The sequence below is a fragment of the Pristis pectinata genome, chromosome 13 (genome assembly GCF_009764475.1).
Source record: "Pristis pectinata isolate sPriPec2 chromosome 13, sPriPec2.1.pri, whole genome shotgun sequence".
Taxonomy (NCBI): domain Eukaryota; kingdom Metazoa; phylum Chordata; class Chondrichthyes; order Rhinopristiformes; family Pristidae; genus Pristis; species Pristis pectinata.
The window spans coordinates 36,718,064-36,737,077 of NC_067417.1; the positions used below are offsets into that span (position 1 = coordinate 36,718,064).

Sequence of the window (19,014 nt, forward strand, 5' to 3'; positions counted from 1 at the left end):
ATATACAGTATTGCAGGGGGTGGGTTAGTTTGGGATCAGGTTGCAAATCTGAGCCAATCACCCTGTTTTTTTGATCATATTTATTTTGGGTCTGATCACAAAGCTGTTTTGTAAAGCTTCAAATTTGGTCCGCTAATTTTTCTGCATTAATACAAAATGAGGTGCAGATACAGCAGTTTCTGTGTTCAGAAATGTGAAGGCATTGTCATGATGTATTTCTGTAGCATCCAGCTTAGGTTGTGGAATGATTGTACATCTGATGCACATTTTTTTTCATATAAACACTGTGGGCTGTGATTGTAGAAAATTAATTCCATCTTATTTTAGCGAAGTTTATTGGCATTTTATGCCTGTCAGACAGAGGGCAAGAGCCACTTTTTCTTAAGAAGGAAATGCGTAACAATGTATTTGAAGAGGCCAGCCCATTTCACATAGTAAAAATGCTGCATCTGTAAACACGCCAGTCAGGTTACAGTGTATTTTTAGCTTTTGCTATTTTTCATCTTGATCATGTGTAAGTTTCTTAGTCTGGTGGCAGGCTAACTTTCATGGTTCAATAGTTTTAAATGATTAAGTGCTCAGGTGTATTTTTCTTCTGTTAACTGCTAGTACTCCAAGAATTTTATGACTTCTGGTAACAAAAAAAAACATTTTTAATATTGTTTCAAAGTTTAACATAACATTCTATTTCATTTTGAAATTGTTTTTCTCCAGGACCTTATAAAACAAAAGTTAATTACTGATCACGTTAAAAATAAATCCTCATTCAAATTGGGTTCAGATGCATTTTTTTCACAAATATTAGTTTAAAATAAGATAATATATTGTACAACTGTTTAATAAAATTGGTGGGTCCACATTGTGAGCGGATTATGTTCATGACCTTCTGCAATGCAACGATTCTCCAAGATTTCTTTGGTGCCATCTCCCAAACGCACATGTGGTTCTGCTCACTATCGCATTAAGTTGTATGTGGACCCACCAATTTTATTAAACATTTATACAATATATTCTCTTAATTTAAACTAGTATTTGTGAAAAGTGTTACATGATATGAGGCAGTATCTGAAATGGAATCTGTGTGAACAGGAGATCCCAAGTTATTGAGTGAACAAACATTTCTGTCTTTTTATGACAGTAAGCTTGGCGGCCAACTTGAGCTTGTTTTTAAATTTGTGGACTTTTTAAAAAAAATAAATATTAGAATATGTAGCTTGCCCCTCATCCTTGTCTTTACAAACTTAGTTAAATAATATAATGAAATACAGCAGGTTGTAAAATTTATGATGGATTTTTTCTTGGATTAAATAGTATTAGATACCAGAAAGCCAAAAAAGTTGTTAGAACAAGAACGTTTGCATATCTATGCTACTTACCTAAAATTACAGGTTGTTGCCGAGCTGTTAAAAACATAAGTTTAAAATAAAAACATCCTTTGATATCGAAGTTTACAGAACATAAAATATCCTCTTTGTAATTTTGTCCCAAGAAGTAAATCATTGTTCTGGTTATGTGTCGGATTTTCTTTATCAGAATTGTGATTCTTTAGTGTGGTATTGTGTGCAATGCAAACCTATATACACTGTATGACCAATATAGAACCTGTTTTCAAAAAAAGCATACATTTTGTGTATAAAAGCAGATGGTGTTCTCTAGACATAGTTTTAGTTAGTAAATCTGCAGAGAAGCAGGTGAACAGATTGTTAAGTACTTAGAGTGGACAATCAAGAAGTTCTAAGGCTAGAGTATGGGGACAACAAGAACTCGGCAGGCTGGTCAAAAATTACTCAAGGTAGGAGGCTTTCGTAATTAATACCATCCAACCTAATCTGAGTTTTTCTCAGTCATCCTGCTGATTTTTATTCAAAATTCTTTCGTTTATAATTTTTTTGAATACATATATATATATATATATATATATATATATATATATATATATATATATATAATCTTTATATGATAAATTTTCATCCATGGAAAATGATTCAAGATGACTCGTATCAACTTCAGTCAGTTTTTATTTTTAAGTATTTTGTTGCTTTCTGCCACTAGCTAGTTTAAGATTATTTTTGGATTAGTGGCCTTCAAAATGAATTCAGTGACAATTGACAGATAGCTTCAAATTCATGCTTTACAACTTAATCAGATCCTTAGATTGCAGCATTAATACATTTCCAATTCTGAATTATTGATACTCTCTACACCTTGTACAAAATCCCTTTTTTTTGTTCTGCCATCCCATTAGTAATTTATGATCTGATGAATGCAGAGCCTGGAATGTTTCACTCAAGTTTTAAGTTATTTTAGCCAGTTCCCTTTAGAATTAAAACAAGTTATGTGTAGGCCTCTGTTCTACAGTGCTTAATGCAGCTGTTTGACCTCTAATGAAAGTGATCCATTGCTGACTGTGACGTAGCAACACGATCAAGTGTCAGTAAATTAAAGAAATGTATGATTAATATTACATTAAATGTCTTTACTGCATTTACTTTGGAAATCATACTTTTAGTTTATTTTTGTTCATTTGGGTTTAATAGCATGGCAATAAATAGGCAATTGTGTAATAAAGGCTACTTTTGTTAAATCTGAGGATGTGTGAACAGGCAATGTGGATGGAAATTAACACAGCAAGAATAAGAAAAAATAAAGCAAAGGCAAGAATGAGGTCTAAGCTATATATTGTAATAATATTTATTTTTCAAAAAGCACAAATTTAAAAACAAACTTGGCTGCCAAGTATAGTTTCGTGATTTGTGTTAGTGCATCCAGACTTTGATAGTCATGCTTTTCTTAGTTAATTTTTGACTTGCTTTTGAAAAAAGACTGCCATAACTGGGGTTTAATGCACAGAGCTCTATTTCAAAGGACCAGGATTAAGTCGGCTTTCAATCTTATGTATGAGCTTTGATACTAGCTTTCTTTCTATCTGCAACCAGAGATGAACTTGCATAAAGTTCAAAAAATTATTAATAAAGTGAAAAAATATGCAACTGAGAACTAAGCTGTAGATTTGCTTGGGGTGAATACAGAGAAGCAACTTATTGAAATTGTACTGTTGGTCAAAGTGGTTTTGTGATGCAAGTGAGGTGGTATAGTTCCTGAGGTTTAGTAAACTTATAGCAGGATTTTGCATCCCACACAATGACTGTCTGTACATTTGATGCTTTTATAGTGAATGTCTTAAAGCAGAAAAAGCTTAGCTGAATACAAAGTGCGATCTTCAGCTGTTTTATCTCAACTTTTGCTTCTATGCGTATCTAATCAGAATGAAGTATTGCCACCTAATAGAGAACTATAATGTAATGGCTTTGGAGTATCAGTAAATATTGCATTATTTTATGGAGATCATTCATTTGGCCAGATTGTAATACTGTTTGAGGTAAAAAAACAGAAAATACTGGAAATGCTCAGCAGGTCAGAAAGTATGTGTGAAAAGAGAAATTTGATTAACGTTTTCAGATTGAAAACCCTTCGTTCTGACAATTGATCTGCACGTGTGAGTTTAATCCCAATACAATAGGCAGAAAATTGAAATTTTAGTTCATTAAGTAAATCTGGAAAAACAGAAGCCTGAATTCATAATTCAGCTGGTATTGAGGATATCCACTGGTATTGATTGTGCAAAGGTATCAGCTGTAGTGATGAAAATATGTGCCTACCTGTAGCCAAATTATTCCCATAGGTACAGAACCAGATGGGTATGTTTAAAACAAGTACCAAGAAATCCATTATGGCCATTTATCATAGTGTCAAGCAAAGTGATAGAAGACTTCATTGTGCTTAGTTGTAACTTTCTCACCAGTGCTTGGTTTGGGCTCCATCAAGGTCAAAGTCGCAACCGCATCGCAGCCTTTGTTTGAAGCATGGACAAACAAGCTTAAATGTGAAGGTCAGAATGATTGTTACAATTTGTGCTAAACAATAACAATAATGGTTATTAGAAGCCAAAATTCTCTCATCCAAGACACCAAAATAGGCATGTGTCTTAAGCGCACTCATTTTACGCAGTGGCATGCCCTGGGTTAGAAGGTCAGAGTAAGAATGTTTGACTTGATTTACAGCCCTTTGGATAATTAAGCCATCTGCTCACAAGTGGCATGATCTGTTTAGTCTTAAGGTGTTCACAAGTAATAACAGTGAAAAACTTAAGCAAGAAGAAGCCCACTTTATTTTCAAACACTTTTAATGGGATTATCTTCGTTCAACTGCCAGGCAAAATCCTGAGAGCTAACAGAAACTTGCATCAGCGACATGAGTGCTTTTCTTTAGTAATTGAGTTATCACCTGACTCACCACTATTTGCAAGGCACAAGTTAGATTATAATGGAAAGCCCTGCATTTGCCTAAATGACAGTAGGTCCAACAACACCCAGAAACTCAAAGCCATTCAGGAAAAGTGGTCTGCTTGATTAGCAGCACATCACTTTAGATGTTCATTCCCTTCACCACAAGTGCACTGTGGTTGCAATGTACAGCATCCACGAGATGTTCTTCAGCAACTCAGCAAGCCTTCATCAGTGGCCACTCATGACCTCCACCATTATGAATTCCCAAATGATTTCTGCATTGCCCACTTCAGAGAGATTTTATTTCTGGCCTCTCCCAAGTTACTGAAGTGTCACAAGGTCAGAATCCTGAACTCCCCATCATAACACCAATGTGTATCTTCAACATGGTCTTGTTTTTTTGGAAGGGGTGTGGGGAGAAGGTGGTGTCATTTTTCCATGTTCCTTTCCTCTACCACCTGTGCCTGTGAATAATAGCTGCTCATCATTGATTCCATTCCAAAGCCTTGTTGTACTTTCTGTCTCCATGGATTGTATTTAGAGTATGAATGTAATTTCCCCAGAGATAATTTTTCATTCAAGCCTGGCGTAATGAAGTGAGGTTTGTATTAATGCTTAAGCTAGTTTGATTTAATTTTTTTGCTTCACAGCATTGTACAGTTTAGAGAGGATTAAACTGGGAATACTTAATGCAAAATAATAACTAATTTGAAATGTTAGTACACGTACAGGCTAGTGATCATGGATGCATTTTCTATAAATGGTTGGCTCTTTTTGGATGGTTGGCTGGACCATTAGTGGAACTGTTGCAGTTAAAATAGTCAAGTGTTACTTCCAGCTGTCGTCAAGACTGAGCCAAGAACTTTGGTAATCCAAGAGCTGGTGCTATTCACAGTACCAATGTGACAGTGATGGACGTTAGTAAGTTACAACATAACCCATTTGAAAGACAAAAGGCACTGGTTTGCAGAGCCACAGGTAAAGTTCAACTGAGAAATACTGAATGCTTATTTATTTTCAAGTAGTTGCCACTGTTTAGTTTCTGGCTACAGAATCAGAGAAGATCTGTCAAGCCATCAAAGGAAAATCCACATTTAGCTCACTTGAAAGCCTAATTGTTGGAGCTGTTTATATTCAGCAAGCATAGGTACCTCCAGAGAAGCCTTAGGGAACCACCTTGTAAATTTGATCCTCTGAAAGCAGAAGTATTGTTTTGTTAATGTTACAGAGCTACTTTTGATCGCAACACTGTAAAATGAATGGAATATAAAGCTATAGAGTTTATTTAACACTTTGGATGGAAAGTAACTTGCATAAGAAATAAGAACAGGAGCAGTTTGCTCTGCCATTCATCAAGATCATGATTATCTTCTATCTCTCCTGCAGTATTTCCATTTTCCTTAATTTCTTTAACATCCAAAGTCTTTTGATCTCTGTGGTGAATGAATACAATGACTGAACCTTCACAGCCACTAGACGAGAGAATTCCAAAGATTCACCATCCTATGCTGGAGGATAACTAATGTTGTTCCGTTGTTCAAGAAAGGCTCTGAGAATAAGCCGGGAAATTATAGGCCAGTGAGCCTGACATCAGTCGTGGGTAAATTATTGGTAGGTATTCTAAGGGACAGGATAAGCAAGTACTTGGATAGACAGGGCCTGATTAGGGATCATCATCACGACTTTGTGCGTGGTAGGTCATGTCTAATCAATGTAATAGAGTTTTTCAAGGAGGTTACCAAGAAGGTCGATGAAGGAAAGGCGGTGGACATTGTCAAAGCCTTGCTAAAGTCCATGTAGACAAAGTCCCGCATGGGAGGATGGTCCAGAAGGGTAAGTCATTTGACATTCAGGATGAAGTAGCCAATTGGATTCAACATTGGCTTAGCAGGAAAAGCCAGAGGGTGGTTGTAGATGGTTGTCTCTCTGTTGGAAGCCTGTGACTAGTGGTGTGCCGCAGGGATCGGTGCTGGGTCTGTTGTTGTTTATCATCTATATTAATGATTTAGATGATAACCTGGTAAACTGAATCAGCAAATTTGCGGATAACGCCAAGATTGGGGGTGTAATGGCCAGCAAGGAAGTCTATCAAAGCTTGCAGCTTGATCTTGACCAGCTGGGAAAGTGGGCTGAAAAATGCAGACAAGTGTGAGGTGCTGTACTTCGGGAGGGCAAACCAGGGTAAGACTTGCACATTGAATGGTAGGGCTCTGAGGTGTGCGGTAGAACAAAGGCACCTGGGAATACAGGTCCATAGCTCCTTGAAAGTGGCATCGCAGGTAGATAGGGTCGTAAAGGGAGCTTTTGGCATTTTGACCTTCATAAATTAAGTACAGGAGTTGTGAAGCTGTACAAGACATTGGTCAGGCCGAATTTAGAGTATTGTATGCAGTTCTGATCACCTACCTACAGGAAAGATATCAATAAGCTTGAAAAAGTGCAGAGAAAATTTACATGAGGACCTGAGTTCTAGGGAAAGGTTGAATAGGTTTAGGTCATTATTCCCTGGAGCGCAGGAGAATGAGGTATACAAAGTTTATAGAGGTATACAAAATTATGACGGGTATAGCTAGGGTTGATGCATGCAGGCTTTTTCCCCTCAGGTGGGGTGAGACTAGAACTAGAGGTCATAGGTTTATGGTGAAAGGTGAAATATTTAAGGGGAATCAGAAGGGAAACTTCACTGGGAGGGTGGTGCGAGTGTGGAACAAGCTGCCAGTAGAAGTGGTAAATGTGGGTTCAATTGTAACATTTAAGTTTGGATAGATACATGGATGGGGTTTGGAAGGATATGGTGCAGGTAGATGGGACTAGGCAGAAGATCATGTCAGCATGGACTAGATGGGCCGAAAGGCCTGTTTCTGTGCTGTAGTACTCTATGACTCTAATTATTTCGCAATGTTAACTTGGAATAATACCCAAGTCTTGTTAATTAAGTAGCGCATATTTTAACAATAGAACTGAAGTAATGTGGCTTGGGGTTCTTCAAAAATATTGCAACAGTTGATAAGAATTCTTCCAAATCTTTCTTCTTTGAATGTTTATTATGATAAAGGGCTTTGGGGTGATTTTATTTCTCATTGAAACTTTTAAGTATTTCTCTGTAGCTTTAAATGTATTTAATTTGCATTTTTAGTAAACATCCCAAGTTGCTTCACAGTTGGAGGTCACACCCAAGCAGGAACATACTGGGGTGGTTACCAGATGTAGTAGGTTTTTATTGAGGCTTTACTTCAATGGGAAGTGATGTAACAAGCTGGGAGTTTAAAGAGACTTCAAATGTGCAGGCATGGTGATAATGGATGAAGAAAATAAGATGAAGTTATACCTGATTTTAAAGAAATGATGCAACAAGAAACTAGTAGTGGGAAGGATCAAAGCCAGAAGTGGATTTTTGTGTTGAGATAAAGGTTTCAAAATAAACTTGCTGAAAATGCATGAAGTCGAAGGATGCTGTAAGGAATTAAATCACAGGAAGCATTACTGAGTGCATGTTGGTCCACCATGTGGTCTCTAACTGAGAGAAATCTCTCATTTTGGCTCTCATTTCTCCCTCTCTCTCTCTCTTCCCCACCCCCCCCCCCCCCAAATTATGCTTTCTTGCACACTTGCACTGCAATGTTCACAATATTCAAAGTATTTTGTTCAGCTTAATCTATATTCCCTGGCTCATTTTTGAATGTCCATTTAAACTTGACCCAATGAGGTTGAGCTTTAAATCCAACAATCCATCAGCAATAATAGGGAACAGAATTGAATGGTGAGTTCGAAGTGAATTAATAGAAGATTGAAAAAGACAAAAATAGAGTTGAGAAGAATGTGCTGGTGTCATTAGCAAGAGGCACTCTCACAAGTTTGTAAGGAGTCAGAGGTGGAAGTATACCATTTTGGTTCATGCAGAAAATATTATCTGAAGGTATCATTGTTTTATGAATGATTGCTGGGTAAAGGCAAAGCTGGTGATGGTAATTTGAGCCACACTGAATAAGTCTTGGAGGACTTTTCAGGTGGTTTAACCTTGAAAAAGTAAAATTTTCTGAAGCTGTCAAAGTTTGGTAAAGGAAAATAGTTAACACTATTAAAAGGGAAAGTTCACGCTGCCTGAAAAATACAGCCCTGTTCAATTATTTATCATTTTCAGTTATTTCCAGAATAAAAAAGACTTTGACACACTTTCAGTACATAGCAATTTCAAAATAATTGTCTAAAAATAGTGAATATTTAGTTTGACGTAATCAAAAGAATTTTTTTAAATCGGAGGCTTGGTGAGGAAAGGCATTTCTTCAAAACAACCTGTTGAAGCAGCTGGTCAGTTAGATTCTGCAGGTCTCCAAATCATATTAGTGACTTGATTTGAAAATTAAAGTTATAGAGAAAGCCAAATGTGCATTAGGATCTTTCCATTTTCAATACTTAAAGCAAAATTTAAAGGCTGTGGCAATGTCATTCATTGAATATGTCGAAGTCTTAGTTCCATAGAGCATGGCATTTTGCATTTGTTTAAAATGTGACTAAACCGAACTGTAGCTGCTAAAAATGTGTTACTCTTCAGTTGAACAAAGTAGAACACTTAATGATGAACTTCTTCCCATTAGTTTAGCATAGTGGTATGAAACAGTAAATTTGAATACTTTGAAGCTAATATTAATGACCCTTGAGAACTAAAAGATAAATGTGGGTTATTTCTTCCTGTGTAACAAACATTTAATTTTAAAGAGTTGGGTCAAGCACACAAAAACAGGGTTGCTACTATTTTCCCGTTAGTAATAGCACACTATTAGCACGTATTAAATTGAAGTAAATATCTTATAATTAAATTTTCACCTTCAGGGATTGGTGCTATGTTTTTGCTAAGATACCCAAATGATTATTTTTAATAAACTACTCAATTAGATATCAGTCACAGATGTATCTGGCTGTCATCGAGTATTTTGAAGCATTGACAATAATATATTCTTTATGCATTGCAGAAGCAGGTGTTTCATGTGCAGTGTGTAAAGGATGAAAAAAATTGTTGACTAACCAAATTTGAGCTAGCAAACTAGCATATAAAAGGAATCCTGAATTATCAATGGCTTGAGATGTTCATTATATTTCACCACTTGAGTCCTTTTAAAAGAGTACTTCTTGTTCAAATATTTCTGCTAATTCATCAATTTTTCACTCTGCAGATGTCATTTACTTTCGATGAAAGGTTACATGGCCTACACCTAATTTTTTGAGAGCATATCAACTGGATGTAGATTTTAACTAGAATATATGTTCAGAACCTTCAGGAAGGTCACTTGTCTTTCCAGATGCCCTTAAGTTTTGAAAGAGTTAAATGACTTTTTTGTCCTATTTCATACATCTGTGTGTGTGTGTGTATTTTAAAAAAATTCAGATTTACTTATTTTCTTGCCTTTAATCTTTATTTACACTGAAGGAAATAATGCCCGTCAATGCTTATTTGAATTAATTGTTTACAAATGTAAATCTGTATAACAACAGTGTCAAGTTGGAGGCATTCTGTTTTCAACTGGTTTCACTTTAGATTTTACAGAAATCATATAAGGGGCAAAGATAAACTACGCATAAAGGGATATGTGGACAGGAAAATATGAACAAAGTGGTCACACATTTATGTTGCGCTAATCCAGCTTTTGCTGTCATATCTAGTGATGGTTCAGCAGAATTATCAATAAGTGACCAGTTAGTCAGTCAGGCTCATGATTGTGATGTAGAAAAGTAAAACCGTCAGAGGACGAGGTGAACCCTATTTGGCTGTAGATAAATGCCCACTTAGGGCACCCTAGGTTAATGTGCACCAAGTTTTTTTTTAATTTGACTAATCTTATCTTAAATGGAGCTTCCCCTCTGCGATGGAAGCAAGCACTAATACTGGGCAGACATTTTTAATATAATATTTCTTAAATTATTTTCAGCTACAATGTGTGGAAGTACAAGTTTCAGTGTAAACTCATTTATAAATCTTTATCAAGACCTGCTTTTCATTATATTTTTGCTTCTGTTTGGGGACACAAATGTGTCCTTTGGTTAAAATTTATTGAAGCCTCCTAAAGTTACTTGTTCTCTTTGGAAAGGAGCATTTTTGATCCTTCTAGCTTTCCAGTTTGCAGCTTTTTGACATGATACAATGGTAAATCTGTTTTGAAATGTTTGAAACGTATTCATGGTATCCAGGAAAACTCAAGTAGAATCATTTTTGTCATATCCCAAAATCATCCAGCTCACACGAGGATTCCTGCAGAAGTTCCATGTTTCCTGGCCATTTCCTGGCTGTCATCCCAATGCATTTCAGCAGATGAGCAGAAGCTTGCTGATGTTCTCCAACATTTATTTCAGGATCTGCAAGCCCGTTGATTTCATTAGAAATTTTAGGGCTGAGAGCAGAAAAAAGATTAATATAAATTCCTTTTCTTAAAATCAGTGCAATTTGTTAAATATGTTTGATTTCTAATAGAGCTATTGAAAACATTAAAACAATGACAGTTTTGATAGCTGCTAAAACTAGAGGCAAGACTCTGTCAAAGACTTTCAGAGGAGTTTTCTGGCTGGACCTTGTCCTGAAATAGCCATGGCACTTTGTCTTTTTGAATCCCAACTATCATTCAGGGCCACCCACACAACTTCAGCGCCACCTGGCCAAGTATGATTGTCTTCTGGATTTGGATGAAGTAAATTCAGGCAAGTGGCAACCACATGTTGCATTGCTGACCAGTGGGATTTTGGCGCTAAAATCCTGGCCATTAGGTTTATTTACCTTTTTTTACTTTAACCAATACATACTGATCAGATGTTAACGGCTGATACACTTCCACGATTTTGGCAGTGGAACTCAATGATTCAAAATGCCTGATGTAGCTGGGCTCCTCCACAGATGGTGTTTCAGGCTGCTCATTACTTTCTCTGTCAACTTACAGGCTGAGCAATTAACTCATCCTTATAACCTGGAAATTCACATCAAGGAACTAAGAAAGAAAAGAACATTACTTATCAGAGTGGTTGACTAAGAGACAAGAGCCTTTAAATAACTGCATGTGTGCAACTATGGCTTGTGAAAATATTTCCTTGAAGTCTGATATTTTAATATTAATAAACAGAATTACTACATGAGAAAACAAAACTAAATTACACCACTGTCATTCATCTTATTGTTGAAATTGACATTTTTTCCAAGATTTTGCTGCTATTAATTAATATAAAAATGTATTTTTTTAATTATTCTTTTTGGAGTGGAAGTGTTGCTGGTAAGGCCAGCGTTTATTGTCCGTCCCGATTGCCCTGGAGAAGAAAGTGATGGTGAGACTCCTTTTTGAACACCTGAAATCCTTCTATAATCCTATAATGCTGTTGAGATAAAGTGTTCGAATATGTTCATTAAAATTATAGACAGTTCTTTAAACTGTTAATACGTGACCAAATAATTGTAGTGATTTGTTTATTGGGATTATTGTCTATTTCTAGAAATGTCCTGATTTTTCTTCTTTCTCTCTATCTAGTGAATGAAATTATTGGAAGAGATATGTCACAGATTCCAACTTCTCGTGCAGCAGCGTCGCATGTGGAGTCACAGTGTGCCTGCCCTGGAGCTTTGGAAAATGAGATACCTGAAGGAGTCTAACGTCAACTAGAAACAGCATGTATTTAGTTGTCTTGCTGTTCTTCATCAGGTTGATGTCCAACATCGATCCCACCCTCACCCCCCAACTTTAAAATTTGCTGTGCTTCCAACATTGTGGCCTTTTATAAACTGGAACAGTTGATCCTTGCGTAGTTCTACAAGGGGTGCTGCAGTTCTATACTGAAATTGAACCATATGGTGTCAGTCCTGCATTGTTATGTTCCATAAATGCTGTCTTCTGTTTCCTGCATTTCATAGCAACAGGAATAATAATTCTGAAAAAGCATAGAGGTGACTTTAATCTACCATAACAACACTTTGAGAGTTTGCTCTCCTTAAGTAGATTAATGCAAATAATATGCTGTATATGGATAATGTTGTACTACAATTAAGGTGATTTGTATCTGCTGTAGTACCTACCTTAAATATTACACACGTTTTAAGCTAAAATGGGGTTTAGTGAGGTCTGTGGTTTGGTGTTAATACAGATAGATGGTAAAAGAATTGCTGCAAGTAGTGACATCTGCATTTTGTCATTCTGAAGAGTGCTTATTAAGCTTGTAGGATTTTTGAAAATGAAAATTTCCAGAGACAAGTAAACCTGCTCAGTGTAGCTAATATCACAAAACCATCATGTACAAACAACAGTTTATTTGTTAATAGGAAGCAAAGCCAAAATGTACTATTGCATTTGTTTATAAACTTAAATTGGTATCTTGTAGATTTAACAGACCATTCCATCATGGAACTACGTGGTCAGGATGGGGAGGGAGGGTGGGGGAAACAACATTCCAAATTCAAGGAGTTTTTGCAACTTTATAGATGTTCAAGATAGCACAAATACAAGCGCCTTACTAATTTAGCTTTTAGAATTTGTCAGAAATAGAATTAATGCATTTTGTAACAAGATGTATGGAATAAATAACTTTTACTATGTCACAGGATTTAAGTTGAAGCCATCAAATATAAGTTAAATGACAACAGTTTGCAGAGGATTTTAAGTGCTTTTGAAGTGTTTTGATCATTTGCAAAAGCCCATATGACTCATGAATCTCCACCAGCTGACCTTATCTAGCAGGTCCCATGAAAAAGCAGTCATACAAGCTGCATATGCAATATGGGGCAGCTGGGAAGAAAACTAGTACTTCATTCACACAGCAGCACTAGTAATCCTTTTTTGTATAATTAGGATTGTTTGGATCAGCTATATTCTGGTTTACATCTTAAATAATTATAGATGGAGCTATAATTCATGGCATTGTATTTTTAAAAGTAGAAACAAAATTAAGAAACAAATTGGCCTAAATTTTAGGTTGTAATGGTAATAAAACTATCAGCATTCTGTCTTAACACCATAAAACTGACAGCAAATTAATTTTCCTTGCATGTGCAGTTTAATGCAGAAACAAAGTTGCTGTCATTGATTTAGCCTTCCCTGCAGGTTGTGATGTTTTGCAGCCTTTGCCATTAGAATCAAGGGAAATTGGTTGAAAATAACAGGATGGTATTTAAGCTATTTTCAAGCTAACCGAAAAATATGCTGAAAATATTTTTCTTTAATTAAATGAGGTCAAAATTAATTTTTAATTATTAAAGGATAATGATGGCTTAATAAATGTTCTGGCCCAAAAACTAAATCCCTCAAATAAATATTTCAAAATATTAATGGATTTTAAAATATTTATTTTTTAAGATGTTTATTTATATTTTAGCTTCTACCATAATCATTTGTGTAAGTTCCAATCTCTATTTTTCCAACAGAAAAGTCTAAAATGTTCACTAAAAATTGTGTCCTGTCCTTTCCCTTTCTGGTTTGCTGTCTGAGAGATGGTTCTAATATGATTGGTTAGTCAGCCAGCTTGATATAATCATGGCTGCCCGATTGTGTTGAACTGATGCCTTTCAGCAATCCACATCAGAAAAGGAAAAACTCCCACCACCACCCCAAGAAACCACTGAATTTTTGTGGACAGCTTTTTTTGAGATCAATAGCAAGTGCCATTACTTCACCAGTAAGTACAAAATCTGGGCCCAGTTTCTCTGCTCAGTGAAATTGTGCAGCATTCAAAGGACTGGCGAGTAGAGTAGTTGAAATATTGTTTGTTTAGCTCTATAGCTACCTGAATCATCACCTTCTTAAAAGCAATGCAGTAGTCACTGGTGTGGAATACCAATTTTAACAAAAGATTTTAAAAAGTGAAATTCAAATGAAGCAACTCCACTATTGGTCTGTTCTGTATTTGTTTTTTTTATATATACAAGATGCACACTCGAACGGTTTTTTTAAAATAACACAAATACAGTTTAAAGAATGTTTCATGAGATGATGTAATGTAGAAAATGAAACAAAGTTTGCTGTTATTCTTGTCAGGATAATAAATTTGTTCTTTTTTAGGCTTGGAATATTAACAAAATTATGTTCAATGCAAAAAAAATTGCCACCACATGAGGGACAGAATAAAACAAAACCATGAGAATGTTTAATTTACTACCCATCCCTCCAAAAAAACAAATTGAAGGACAATTTTGATTACTATGGGACCCATAAAAATATCCTATTCGTAATTAATAGGGAGTTATTTGTTTTTGAGTTTTGATGAGTTTGGTGTTGGTCTTCTAACTGCCAAATTGCAATTTCACATTTCAAAACAAAATGAAATAGTTAATGAAGCAGGATAATACTTTCATAACCCTGCTCTCAATATTAGGAAGCTCTGACCTGAGTATCGTTCTTAACATTAGAATGCGCTTACGCAATAGTGAAAGGTTCAGTTGTTTTCCTCTCCCTATACTGAACCACTACGATAACCATCAAGCTTGGTTTAGTTCACACTATATCTAGCACTTATTGCATAAAGTAATCTATGATGACTCGTACCGTTTTCCTGCCTTAGCTTTGACCTGGAATATCATAGCATGTGGAATTTGTAATGATTGGCACACCATGTGAATTGTCCTTGCAAATTCTCTTAAGTGACTTGTGAAGCTGTACTATACTAGTGTACGGAAGCCCGTAAACTCCCCAGAAAATCCTATGCACTGAACCTCCCGTTGCCTTCAAAATTACCTTGACGCCTGAAGACATAGAAATTCTAGAACTGCTTTAAAAAAGCCTATAGCTATGGACATCCACTTTTCTTCTATATATCTGCTTTGTCGAGGATTACATACAAAGGTCTTAATAAAACGGCATTTTGTTGGTTTATTTCTTTAATAAGTATGTAGAAAGAAACAACTTCATGAATCTTGTTTGTTTTAACTGATTGTCATAAAAGCACAGACTTTAGGCTATGCAAATTCAGCTTTGTTAACGGCACAGTGGAGTTTTGGCCTGTTGGTATTTACAAAAAATAAGCTGAAATATATGGTACCCTCTGCGCTGACTGGATGTGTATTTAAAAAAAACACTCGTAGAACTTTTGGAAAGCTATAGGGAAAGCCTTAACACTTTATTCAAATGCTAGAAAAATCTGTAAATTTCAAAGAACTGTGGTTGTATTTTAGTAAAATAAACTACATTAAGGGTACTGGATTATAATTGTGTTAGTTATAAAAAGGATGGAATGGGGATTGTATAATTTGGAACTGAAACTGGCTTCAGTGCAATTATGTTCATCCTTTGGAAAACATTACTGTGTCAATGGAACTGCCATCCTTTTTTTAACCAAAGAATAAAACTTTCACTTGCTGGTGTGAACACTTGCTTTAAAACTCTATTTTTGATACTCAAAACAGATGTCATTCCTAATGGTCGATTATTCAACAATTGTATGTTTTGTAGAAGGAGCAAAACTACTACAGGCTACGTCAGCTGTTTTGCAGATGTTTACAGAGCCTTGTAATTTCATGTACATTTTGTATTTTTAAATTTTGTAAGGAATTTTAAGATTGCTGTGCTGTTGAGAGACGTACAAATGAAAAAAACTTACATCCTAGGCTCTTAAATCATAGTGTTTAAATAAAATGTAAGATGTATCACATTGAGTGTTTTTATCAATTACTTGAAGTTATAGGCAGAAGGTTTGAATGTTCTCTTTGTAATTGTTATATATTTCACCCTTTGCAAATTCAGTTTAAATTTCACACTTTTCATAGGAAGAGTAGAAAACACTAACATAATATGTCAGTCACTAGAAAATAATGAGATACAGACTAAATTGACATTGATCAAATGGTTCAGGAATATTCTAAATCATAGCAGTTTCTGACATGGGCACTGATGTTATAGTTTAAGTATCAAGTCACTATCTTCTGCCTGTGCTTGATTACAAGTAAGTATAACTCCTGATGTAATGAAGTTGTAATTTTAATTGTAAACTAAAGCTGTCTAACTGAAGATACCCCCACCTATAAATGCATTCCAAGATCCTGCATTAAGCTGACATGCAAGTACCTATATGTTGTCCATTGCAATAATTTTCAAAGCTGCAGTGTGTCACTACAGATTCTTGGCAAGAGGACCTCTGAAATGGCGTAGATTATTTATGCTTACATTGTGACATAGTCTGTTTATATGATGTAATATTCTATTAAGTCTATGGTATGTTCATCTATTAGTCTAATCCCACTCTCAAGATCACAAATATTTAATATCCTTAGATTTCAACCTAACTATACCTTTTGAATATTACAGGGCTCTATTTCAACAGTTTGTGGCATGTCTTTTTGGGGTGTCTGTTGTTAGGCAATTGACCTCCCATAGGAACCATTGGAGTATAATTAAAGCCTCAATGCTGGGGATGTTGGTCTGGGAGAGGACTTTGACATTGATTTGAAAGATTTTGCTGAGATAGTGTTGGTAGATCCCTGCAGTGCTTTGAGGTGCCTTCTGTCAATAGTCAGTGTTTCAGAAGTACATAGGAAGGCAGCGATCACCACTGTCCAGTGGGCTGTGAATTTTGTGCTGGGTTTGAGGTCTTCAGTTTCAAATGCATTTTTCCTCAGGCAGCCAAAGATTTTGGTGGCGTCCTGTAGTGTCGGTGAATTTCACACCAACGTCCACCTTCCCTCAGAGGTGACTTTCGACAAATAGTAAGTGATCCAGGTTTTTCAAGGTTTCATTTGGCAGAAAGCAATATTTGAACAGGTTTACATCTATCATGTAGATTAACTCCCTTCCAGTGGAAAACTTGTTGGATGTGAGGTGCAGGATCAGTGCATGAAAGATTTACACCACTCTGTACTAAGATTGGATCTGTTGTGAATACGTCGGCCAAGATCATAGCTTGCATGCCATCATGAAGCAGACAACTTTCAATGGGCATACAGATTCGAGAAGGATACTCCAATCAACAATCAAAGGCTTTGGTGTCAAACTATGCTGTGTATAGTGGATGTTGGTGCTCCCTGCTTTTCTCTTGAAGCTGCTGTGCCTCATGAACGGAATCCACAGTGCAATTCAAGAGGCAGCTCTTAGGCCACTGGGAGGAGGCAGCTGAGGAGAACCCCAGTGAACACTTTGCTGGGGCAAATAGGTGGGAGACATGTCTGTAGCCATCAGGAACTATGAAGATACTGCTTTTTACTCCAATCTATTTCCGACTACAAGAAGTTACTGCTTCTTACTCCACATTGTTTCTGGTTACCTGGCACTAAGTACTAGGAAAAAGAGCTGAGGAAGAAACCACCTGGAAAGGTCTGTGGCGTACTAAGTTAGCTACTGAGAAACAGGACAGTAGAAAAACAACCTTCAGGGACCATGATAAATGACAGGTAAAACCATTTTACAAATTCACCCTCATTGATAATGGCTTACTGTTGGTTTGTTTAGTATGAAATTAATTGGAGGTTAATTTACCATATTTGCCACCCTGTGCTTAATTTTGATTATTTTTCAGTTGATTGCAGAGGGCAAATAGAATTAGCTCAAAAGAACTACACTTCAACTTTGCGTTTAGCCTGTCAGGAAAAATAAAATGCCCTTACTGTGCAAAGCATATTCATACAATCATTAAGTTTTATTAACCATTCGTTTTATATTTCATCAACTGAATAATATGTTAAATATTATGTTGCTTAAATTTATGCAGACTTTGTAGAGCAATGAGCTAAAATCGCAAGATTGTTTCCAGCAAGGAAAACACTAGCAGGGAATCAATGTCTGAGATGATAAAAAAAAGACAGACTGGCTTGTGGTCATGCTGCTAGATTTACAACAGCTATACTTGGGTGACTGGGGGGGAAAAATAAACCTTTTGTTAATGGCAGGTGGTGGCTGTAAAATCATTTATAAAAGAAAAATGAAAAGGGAAGTTTAGTGCTATAAGTACATGTACACAAGTCATCCTAAACAGCATAGATGGAAAAAACACAATGGCTTAGAGATTCTTACTGATTAGCATGCTACTGTTTAAAAACAGAATTGATTCCTTAGTATACTAATATTTTAGATCTGAATCCTTCATGCTGATAACATGCACAGAGAGGCCATAGGGTTATTAAAGTGATGTCATTTGTACAAAGTTTTACTGTGTAGGTGAGGCCAATGGACAACATGAGACTTATATTCTAAAGTGGGCTTTAACTGGAGGGTTGTCAACTTTGCAGGGGCCGCCTGCAGCGAGTCCATCGTTTCCAGGTAGATTCACCACTAAGTTTTCTTAGTTCAAACCACAATTTCCACCACCCCCCCCCCCCCCCCACTAACCTTCACAGCTAATGTCTTCAAGCAGCCCCAACTACCCTCCCTCCCCATATCATCTCCTCCCAAATCATCTCACCCTTGAAATCTTGTTCCTCCAGCAATCCTTGTTCTTCCAACACACATCCCACCCACAATCTCTCCTTCCTACACCCAATCCTCCCTTTTCCACTCGCAATTCCATTCCTTCAAATCTCTGAACAACTCCCAACTCCAGTCTACTTGTGAATTCCTTTCCAATTATCAATCCCCACAATAATGGGAACTATCAGAGGAAGCTCTTTATGTAGGTTTCATCGTAGCACCTATTCTGTGCTGCATGACACCTTAAACCTCATGTGTGATAGAATATTACTGCGTATTGGCCACGCACACAATTAATGCGAGCAGCTGGATCACTTCTCCCTTTGTCCAACCTTAGCCCCAGAATTGAAGGGGCTAAAATTAGCAGACGTTATTTAATC

General features: G+C 36.3%; 1 protein-coding gene across 1 annotated transcript in view; it reads left to right on the forward strand.

The window, feature by feature from the left end:
- Positions 1-15,869, forward strand: part of nfatc3a (nuclear factor of activated T cells 3a) — a 128,237-nt gene extending 112,368 nt beyond the window's left edge. Inside the window, exon 10 of the mRNA XM_052028406.1 lies at positions 11,789-15,869. Coding sequence (XP_051884366.1) covers positions 11,789-11,910 — 122 coding nt within the window. The 3' untranslated portion in view covers positions 11,911-15,869. The remainder of the gene's footprint in view (positions 1-11,788) is intronic.
- The last annotated feature ends 3,145 nt before the right edge of the window (positions 15,870-19,014 follow it).